This window comes from Lotus japonicus, chromosome 5 (assembly GCF_012489685.1).
Source record: "Lotus japonicus ecotype B-129 chromosome 5, LjGifu_v1.2".
Lineage (NCBI taxonomy): Eukaryota > Viridiplantae > Streptophyta > Magnoliopsida > Fabales > Fabaceae > Lotus > Lotus japonicus.
The window spans coordinates 42,486,536-42,496,518 of NC_080045.1; the positions used below are offsets into that span (position 1 = coordinate 42,486,536).

Sequence of the window (9,983 nt, forward strand, 5' to 3'; positions counted from 1 at the left end):
ATTAAATAAATAGGATAATATTTCCATTATTACCAATTCTAAATAATCTTCTGTTTCACGTGTTTCAGGACACTTCCATAATTTTTAGCATTTATCATTTCAATTAGAGTTAAGCATCATATTGGTCCCTATCTTTGTGTCGCCGTCTGATCTAGGTCCCTTGCAGGAAAAAATATTGAAAAAGATCCTCTTATTTGTAAATCATTTGGAGCAGGTCCTCGCCGGAGTCCGAAGCTCCGGCGAGTGATGATATGGCATGCTGACTGTGTCAGTGAGGCTTATGTGGATTTTAAAAAATTTAAAAATTTAAAAACTAAATAACACATCATAAAATTAAATTAAATTAACAAAATTAAATTTAGGTCCAAATTAACCCCAATTCTAAGTCCATAATTTATCTTCTTTAACATGAATCTTCTTCAACATCATGAGTGTGCTTGATCTAATTTTTTTTACATCAAACTCATCTTCATTTTCTTATTCATCTTCTTCATAAAATTAAGAATAATAAACAAAATAAGATACCAAAATACCAAATTCAATTTCCCCTGGTCTTCACTTTAAAAAAAAAAATTCCCTGAATCTTCAACATCACAACAGAAACCCAGAAACACATAAATCAATTTCCAGAAGAAAAACAAAACCCAATCCCCACCATAACCGTGCCAGTTAGAGAAACCATTGAAGAAGAAACCCAGAAGAGTGAGACCCATAAGTGGTGGTGGCGGCCAAGAAACTCAGAAGTAGTGGCGGTGGCAAAGCCGTGAGTGGTGGTGGTGGCCAAGAATCTCGTTATGGGGATTGGGCCAAGAAACGGGAAAAAGCTTGCTCCCAACAATAAATTCCCTAATTTCTTCTCCACCTGCAACCAGATCTGTGAGCCCCAACCCCACTCCCATTTGCACCCAGAACTGTGAACCCCACCTGCAACCAGATCTGTGAATCGAAGGGCGGAGAAAGAGGATGGTGTTTAAGGGGGCTCGATGGTGATGGGGTTATGAGACGACGACGCTATGGCTAGGATCTGTCCCGGTGGCTCCATGAGGATGGCAGAGTGAGAAGAGAGAGATCGATGAGTGGGTGATGAGAAAAGGATTCAAGAGCTTGGGTCGACGAATCCTTCTTGCACTGTGGGTGCGTTTTGGGTGACTGGTAGTAGCAGGAGAGCTATCGTCTTTTATGGAACTTTGACATTCTAGGAGGATGATCTGTTTTCTTTTTTTTTTCCTGGCGTAATGCCATTGGTTTGACATTTCTATTCCTTTCTTTGCCTTTTCTTGTTCTTTATTCCTATTCCTATGAACATACATGGACGAATTGATGAAGAAACAAGGAAAATAAGAAGAGCGTGGATTGAACGTTGCTTACCCAGAGAAATTGAATGATTTGATTTGGGAGTTTGGAGATTCTTTTCATCGTTTGGGTTAGTTTTGTTTATTTTTGTTTATTATGTTAAATTTTCTAATGTGTTATTTAGTTTTTTAATTTTTAATTTTTAATAAAATCTATGTCGGCATTATTAATACAGTCAGCATGCCAAATCATTATTCGCCGGAGCTCCGGGCTCCGGCGAGGACTTGCTCCAAACGATTTACAAATAAGAGGATCTTTATCAATAATTTTTTCGGCGAGGGACCTAGATCAGACGGCGACACAAAGACAGGGACCAATATGATGCTTAACCCTTTCAATTAAATCCACAAAACACGTTCAATGTTAGAAAAATAAAAAATCTAAGCATTTTTCTTTTTTCTTGCTCGATAGGATAAAAAAAAAAAAAAAAAATTCCCAGGTGCCTCGGTCAATTGTCCATACCCAAACATACATATATATATAAGAACGGTCACATTCATTTCCCCTCCTTCTCTCGCCACTGCAATTGAAAACAATGGCGCGCCATTCCACCCCCCACGGCCGCAAAGAAGTTCGAATCGCCGTCGCCGGCGACGGAGCCACCGGTAAATCCACCCTCATCGCCGCTATGGCGTCGGATTCTTTCCCCGACACCGTCCCCTCGGTGCTTCCCCCAACTCGCCTGCCGCACAATTCGTTCCCTGATTCCCTTCCTCTCACCGTCATTGACACACCTTCCAGGTCTCTCCACCATGCACGCACACAATGTTCCTTTTCAAGCTTCATCTCCTCTTCCACCATCACCACCTTTCTTCAATTGATGCATAAACCAAAACGAAACAAACAGAAATCGATTTTACAAGCCCTAGATTCAATTTGAATGTGATCGTGTGATTTGTTTTGTTTTGTTTTGCTTGCAGTTTGGGGAAACAAGGTTTGCGCAATGAAGAGTTGAAGAAAGCTGATGTGGTTGTTTTGACCTATGCTTGTGATGAGCCAGAGAGCTTTCAGCGTGTGAGTTCTTACTGGCTCCCTGAGCTGAAGAGATTGGAGGTTGGTTTTGCTTCTTTTACTGGAAATTTCATTGCAGGAATTGAGAGTGTGAAATTGAAAAGCAAGCCAATGTTGTTGTTTGTTTCTTTTTTGAATGAAACAGGTGAAGGCACCTGTGATTGTGGCTGGTTGCAGGCTTGATCTTCGTAACGAAAGCCAGCAAGTGAGCTTGGAGAGTCTCACGGCACCTATCATGATACAGTTCAGGGAAATCGCCACATGTATTGAATGCTCCGCGGCAACGCTTTATCAGGTATATTGTTTTGCCACATTGTTGTTACTTGGATTCAGCCTTGCAAATTAAGAGCTCATAGTTAGTCTAGTTTAACTTTAAACTTAGAAAACAACATCGAAATGTTCGAGTGGATCATTTTTTGTTGTTTAGTTAAAGAGCCCTCAATCTAGCGGTCTTCTTTTGGTGCCATTCCTTACAATAGTCCTTAGAATCTCGTGTGTCAGCGATAGTGCAGGTTTTTTGTTTTAGGTATATGAGGATATATTCTTGATGTTATTGGAGTTAATAACTGTATCACTAGTTTGTAAAACTCAAGCTCATTGAATTTAATCATAAAATTCTGATTCTTTTTAGGTCCCTGAAGTTTTTTATTTTGCACAAAGAGCAGTGCTACATCCAGTTGACCCATTGTATGATTATAGAGAGCATGCTTTAACAGGTCGATGTTTAAGGGCATTGAGAAGAATATTTGTTGTTTGTGATCAAAATATGGATGGTGCCCTCAGTGATGCCGAACTCAATGAGTTTCAGGTTTTTGATAGACTTGGTTCCTCCCTTCTCCCCTTTTAATTTCTATACTTTGAGTATTTTGTTTGGTTTAGCCACCCTTAGTTTTGAAAAATTCATATGGCAACAGGTTAAATGCTTCAATAAACCGTTGCAACCATCCGAAGTGGCAAAAATAAAAACAATTATACAGCAGAAGGTTCCTGAAGGAGTCAACTCCCATGGTCTCACTTTTCCAGGATTTATATTTGTACATGACATGTTCTTAAAGAGAGGGCGAATAGAGGCATTTTGGGCGGTTTTAAGAAAGTTTGGATATGATAATGATTTAAAACTTCAGGATGATTTCCTTCCAGTTCCATCGAAACAGGCTTCTGATCAGGTACTTATTTTTCTGGTTTTGGCTATAGTGAAGTTCCATTATTTCTTCCTGTTTGATTAAGTTGGAGCATGTTGCTAGAGTACTGGGTCAACCATTTAATTGTTTTAAGTTTCAATATAGGAAAGCTAAAATGTTACCTATGTGCAGTACTAGTAATATTAGCTACTACTAGTCGTATGTTTTCTCGGTGTTAATGATTTGCCCAAACCAACCATGTACCTGGAGTTTTGAAAATATTAGCCATGAATTACTTGGATCACTAGGATTGGCTAGGATTGGTGTTTACAAAATATCTTGATTTTATTTTTGTCCGAGAAAAATAATCTGATGTGTTGTGTGGTTACTCGACCAGATTCCATGTATTTCTGTGGGTTGGCAGTCCGTTTGTACAAATATGGCAGTTTGGATTACAACTAGTTTACTGCCAGTGCTTGACAATGACATATTGCATTTTTCTTCCTTGTTGGTCATTGTTGACTTGAAGAGAGGGATACAAATATTTGATGGTATTTTCTCATGTTGTATGCTTGCATGCATGTTCAATTAAGTGATCATTTTCATAGAATCATGACACATGTCACATAATATGCATTTTTAACCTAACCTTTCATTTTTTGTTATTTTAGCCGATCGAGTCTTGATAAGTATTGTTTCAAAGGTGTTATACAATTCCTATATAACTTGCAACTTATTTGTGAGAATTTACTTTCTTAGATATCGTCTTGCAGAGTGTCGAGTTGACAAGTGAAGCTGTGGAGTTTCTAAATGGTATCTTCCGGTTGTTAGATACGGATAAAGTATGTAATACTTTTTTTTGGAAAATCTTGACTGCTGCTATGTGCTTTAAACATCCCTCTTTAGATGGCTTTCCATGTGCAATGGCAATATACTTTTTCCAATTTTCTCTTTTGAAACTTTACCCTTTTCTAGGATCGATCCCTTCGACCTGCGGAAGTTGACAAGCTATTTGATGTTGCTCCAGAAAGGTGAGCTTTCACTTTAATTGTCCCTTGTAGAAGGTATACCACTAGTGTTTTATTTAATCTTTGTAATTAAATTACTCTTTCTTATCATTGATGAAGAAGTCTAGAACTTGTTGACTACCTCTAACGGCTTGAGCTATTGCTTCTGTAGTAAGATGACAGCTTTTAGACAATTCCTAGGTTCAGATGGGACCCAAGAGCAAAGAAGAATTTACGGAGTTAGTAAGGCAGGGGAATATTAGTACTTACAGAATTGGTCAGGAGAGTAAGAGTAGTTCTGGAATAGGTGAGGTAATTAGAGATTTAGGACATAAGGAGCCAGGACTGAGCTTAAATAGTTGGAGTGGGTAATAGAAGGGTTCATTGGGAATGATACCATTGAGGAACCAAGTAGAGCTCAGTTCTCTAAGGAGAAACCCTTCTCTAAGACTCTGAGGTCAATTTTAGTCTATTCATTTTTTCTCTCTACTATACTATCTCTCATCTCTCTGATTTGTGGGTTCCTAACACATGCTGCAAAGTGAAGTGAACTGCCTGAACAAGATTCTGGTAATGCATTCTGAGAATATATAGGCTTATATAGAAAAAATGTGTTTTTCTAAAATACTTTGTCATACTCGCAAGTTGCATCATAATTTCTACTAGAGATTCATAGGAGTTGACATAACTGCACTGGAGGAAGTTGAAGGGGCAAATACGTAAAGTTAAATCACTAAAAATGGTTTGATAGGGTAATAATAATTCATTACTATTCGGGGTTTCAATTCAATTATTAGGTCATTGTCGCAGTTCACATCACTTCTGGTATGCTCACAATATTATGATAAGAGTATTGAGTTGGTAAGTTCTTATATTTAATCCATTGACTTCAGTTATGAAGGCTTCATTGATCGTGAGTAGAGATGTGGCAGTTATACCTGTGTCATTATAAGTGCTTGAAATCTCTGTTACTTTGGGAGAATGAACCATTTCTGTTACTAGGGAAATCTGGACCTTCATAAATGTGAATTGATGCATACTTTTTTTAGTTGTGACTTGTGATTCCTAGAAACTTTTTGTGTGTGTTTATTTGTTGTTTTTCTTAGCACCTACCATTGCTCTTGATAATTATTGATGTGGCATGTCAGAAAATTAATGTTGCAATATAGTTTCTTTACGTGATATATACCCTAATTGTAAACCACTTATACTACTTTCCTTCTACATCCTAGATGGTTAGTACACCTTGAAATATTAACACCATACAAATTTCTACGGGCATATCATGCTGTATTTCCAAATATGCTTCATTTATTTCTGAGATAAATTTTCTTTCTTTTAACGGAAGGGGAGATGATGGTTTGCTGTAAGGTATAGAACTTAATGAACTATTTCATGCTACCAGAACTACTTGTTTCATTCATTTACATTAAATCACTAGGGAAAAATCTAAGCTGTAATTTATCAATATTAAAAGTCTTAACTATGGTGATTGGTGCAAGAAGCAATACAGTGAAATTTTCTCTAACTTTTGTTGGATATGTTAAGCACCTATGGTTTATATTAACATGAACAGTGTATTTAAAGAATAGTTTATTTTGGGACTCATAGTCTCTGCAGCATTAGAACAAATTTTTATTCCACTTTCTCAATGATTAGCATCTGATTATTCATTATTCTGCTACATTATGAATAGCATTGCAGGCTATCATAATTCACAAGATCAAGTTTTGATTTGTGCCTAGGCTGAATATAGCATTGGTAGTTTTGCGATTCCCATTTGTTTTGCATATCTCATGTTATTCTGATTTATCTATTACTATGATAATTTCCCAGAATTCAATAATTTCTCTTTCACATTCTTTATATTTGAAAGTGTACTCTAATTCTTAGAAATTCAGGAAAAAATCTGTTCTCATAACTTAATCCTTTTATTGTGCAAAAGTGATATATGTTCGTTCACTTATCTTTCTCTGTCCATTTTTATCCCCAGATAGTGAGACATCATACTAATAGAACAGGTTCATAATATAGGAGAGAAAAAAGAAATTCTGAGGTCCTTTCAACTAAGAACTGTATCAATGTGAAGAAATGAAGATACAACAATGGCAATACAGATAATTCTCCTTTCACCAGGATACTTCCTTCGTCTCCCTCCCTTTCTCTGTTCATAAATCCAAAACGGACTATATTAACTCCCCAAATTCCCTTTTTATTTCAACTCCACGGGTGAGTCTCTTACTGGCTGTCAGACAGTCACTGCCTTGGTTCCTAATCTTCTACCTACGCCCCATTCCTCCTAACAAAGACTAGGTTTATTGGGTGCTTGCTAGCATATACATCTCCTGAAATAATTATATTGCAGTCTTAGTTTTTCCACCTGATCTTCTAGCTCTCATCTTATCTACTTGTTTATGAATTTTAGCCCGTGGAATGACGCTCCATATAAGGATGTAGCAGAGAAAAATGATATGGGTTACATTACTCTAAACGGATTTCTGTCTCAGGTGATTATTTATTAATCCTTGTCTTTTATTCTTCAACCTGTCTGTATATGGTAAATTTTTAAGAAGGATTTTTTGTTCACTGATCCTAACTATTGGTATTGTTTCTATGATTACAATGACTTTTTCTTACTACTATAATGGAGAGACTGAGATTGAGGTAGATCCTAACTCCCTAAGTCAAAATTTAAACAGTTCTCGGAGAAAGTTTCACCAAGATGACTATAATCAGAACCAGGCCAGACACAACAGTATGTCTGTCTCAATTTTTTTTAGAATCAACATGGCTATCAATATCATTGAAGATTCAAATTTAGCTATTTTGCACTTTGCAGTAGTTGCTTTGGTTTAATTACTTAGAAAGATATATCGAAGGAAGTTACTCATTGGTGTTACTTTCATTTTATTTAGAGAACTCCACTTTCTGTTAATGTGGATAACTATCCGAACTTTACTAGTGTTGGCCTATATTCTATCTTTCACCCTGAAGAAATCTTTGCTTTGTGGGTTTCTTTGCGGGAGCCTCCCACCATTTCTTCCAATCATCTTTTTTCTCCCTTTGCTGCATTTTTTGGCTGAGATGGGTTACTTTTCGCTCTAGTTACATTACTTGGCTTCGCTCATTTATTATTGTATTTCGGGTAAATTGAAAAGCATTGTGTTTCGTTACACAATTCTTCCCACATTTAGTTGGAAATTGGGTTTTGTCATTAATATACCTTTTAAATTTTATGGTTCAGTGGGCCCTTATGACATTACTTGATCCACCGCGTAGCTTGGCAAATTTGATTTACATTGGATATAGTGGTAATCCTGCTACAGCACTTCGTGTTACTCGTAGAAGAGCAGTAGATCGCAAGAAGCAAAAAACAGAAAGAAATGTATTCCAATGCTATGTTTTTGGTTCTAAAAATGCCGGGAAATCTGCTTTGCTGTATTCGTTATTGGGAAGGTATGATTTTGAACCAATCATCATAGTCAACGTGTCCAACTATATGTTTCTTCATTATCTTTAAATCTATCAGCATGTGAGTTTTAATATTCTCTACTAATGTCAATTTCATAGGCCTTTCTCAAAGAATTATACTCCAACAACTGTGGAGCAGTACGCAACAAATGTCATTGAATTAATAGGGGTAAGTTATGATGAGAAAACATGATAATCATTGAAACAATTTTGTCTTCCTCTTTTGTTTTCCCTCCATCTAATGTTTTCCCTCCTTCTAATATACTCTCTTCTGATAGCTATAGGAAGAAGACCCATAGATGTTATAGTGGAAATTATATGGGTACAAGATGCAATTTATGTACTCATAATTCTTATGTTTACTATACAGGGAGCTAAGAAAATTCTCATCTTGCATGAGATACCAGAGGATGGAATATCAAATTTTTTGTCAAATAAGGATTGTTTGGCTGCATGTGATGTAGCTGCTTTTGTGTATGACAGGTGTGGTGCAAAATGTTTTTTTTTTGTGGTAATGCTTAGCTTCTGTTTAGCTGTACGAATGCTGTAACTACCATTTTTATTGGTAGTGTGGAATAAACTGGAATAAGATCTTCTTGAACTTTCTATGATCCCTTAAAATCCCTGCCTTGTTTCCTGTGTTTCCCTACGAGCTAGTTATTTATTTATTTTTATGGAATTTGCTGAATTAGAAGCCTAGACTTTAAATTCTGAGTATTTTATCGGAAAAGGAAGGGTAATCTCAAATCAAATATGTATATGTAGTACATCATTAATAGACATACTCTGGGAAGGTTGGAACCTCCGAATAGTGGGACCTGAGCTGTGGTTAAATGTATTGAAAATCTATCTGAGTTTTGATTAGGCTTTCATTTTTATGATCCCTGCCTTTCTGGAAGAACATGATGCTTGAGTTTCATAACATAAAATATATATGAATTTATACTGATGATTAGTGAAGGGCATAGGATTATACGCTTAAGATATCTGTTCCATATTTTCCAGCTCAGATGAATACTCATGGAAGAAATCCATAGATTTTCTTGAGAAGGTTGTTAGACAAGGAGAGATAACTGGTTATAGAGTACCTTGCCTCCTCATTGCTGCTAAGGATGATTTAACTCCATTCCCAAGGGCATTACTAGATTCAGCTAAGGTAATGCGTTCTGAGTTCAGCATTACCATGTCGTCGCATGTATGATTATCTCTTTTGGCATAGCCATACAATGAGTTCATTATTTCATCATCTTTTTATCTTTATGCACAGGTTACTCAGGAATTGGGAATAGAGGCACCTATTCACGTAAGTATGAAATTAGGTGATTCAAATAGTGTGTACAACAAGATTGTTAATGCTGCAGAACACCCTCATTTGAGCATCCCAGAAACTGAGGCTGCAAGGAAAAGAAACCAATTCCAACAGATTCTTATCTATGGCTTAGGTGCGTTTACTTCCTCTCACCAGAACTTGACGCGTAGCACAATATCCAATTTTGAATTTTCTCTTGTGTAAGTGTTGAAATTTTGAATGCCGTGTTGTGTTGAATTTACAGTTGGGGTTGCTATGGCAATTGTTGGCGTGACAGCTTCTCGTGCACGTGCAGTGAAGAAGAACACTAAAGCTTAGCCATCAAGCAATGTTGTGCTATTGCTGCTAAAAACTGTGGTCTTTCAAGCCCCAGTATTTAACCATAGGTAACCGAGAGTTAGAATATTTGATGTACAGTAATTGTTAATTAATAATCAAATTTTGTGTTGTGAGAATACCTTAACCAGGCTTCCTTAATATAATTTGTATTTATTTATTTTTTATTTGTTTTGATTCGGCTTTCCTTGGTCAATTGAGTCTGTTCTTTCAATGATTTGTTAGTTTCAGTTCTCTTTTATTCCCCTCCCCGCACGCTCTTATTTCTTACAGGGTATATGCATGTAGAATAAGTTGTGGTGGGACCAGTAGCCATGTCTATCTGGGCTTAGTCCCTTTATTGAATGAACATCGACCGAAAAAAAAGATTACGTT

At 36.6% G+C, this 9,983-nt stretch overlaps 1 protein-coding gene across 1 annotated transcript; it reads left to right on the forward strand.

Moving 5' to 3' along the window:
• The first annotated feature begins 1,723 nt into the window (after window positions 1–1,723).
• Window positions 1,724–9,775, forward strand: LOC130717707 (mitochondrial Rho GTPase 2-like). Its single transcript, XM_057568045.1, has 14 exons — window positions 1,724–2,094; window positions 2,274–2,406; window positions 2,510–2,659; window positions 2,996–3,172; window positions 3,279–3,530; window positions 4,259–4,327; window positions 4,461–4,516; window positions 6,918–6,999; window positions 7,737–7,948; window positions 8,063–8,132; window positions 8,334–8,446; window positions 8,969–9,119; window positions 9,231–9,405; window positions 9,517–9,775. The coding sequence occupies exons 1-14, from the start codon at window positions 1,889–1,891 to the stop codon at window positions 9,588–9,590; spliced, it is 1,920 nt and encodes a 639-aa protein (XP_057424028.1). The 5' UTR covers window positions 1,724–1,888; the 3' UTR covers window positions 9,591–9,775.
• The last annotated feature ends 208 nt before the right edge of the window (window positions 9,776–9,983 follow it).

Excerpts from the sequence above, each read along its gene's own strand:
- LOC130717707 (XM_057568045.1), top strand. The coding sequence starts at position 1,889 with ATGGCGCGCCATTCCACCCCCCACGGCCGCAAAGAAGTTCGAATCGCC. Across the intron at positions 7,000-7,736 it reads TAAACGGATTTCTGTCTCAG|TGGGCCCTTATGACATTACT; the intron begins GTGATTATTTAT and ends TTTATGGTTCAG. Across the intron at positions 8,133-8,333 it reads ATGTCATTGAATTAATAGGG|GGAGCTAAGAAAATTCTCAT; the intron begins GTAAGTTATGAT and ends TTTACTATACAG.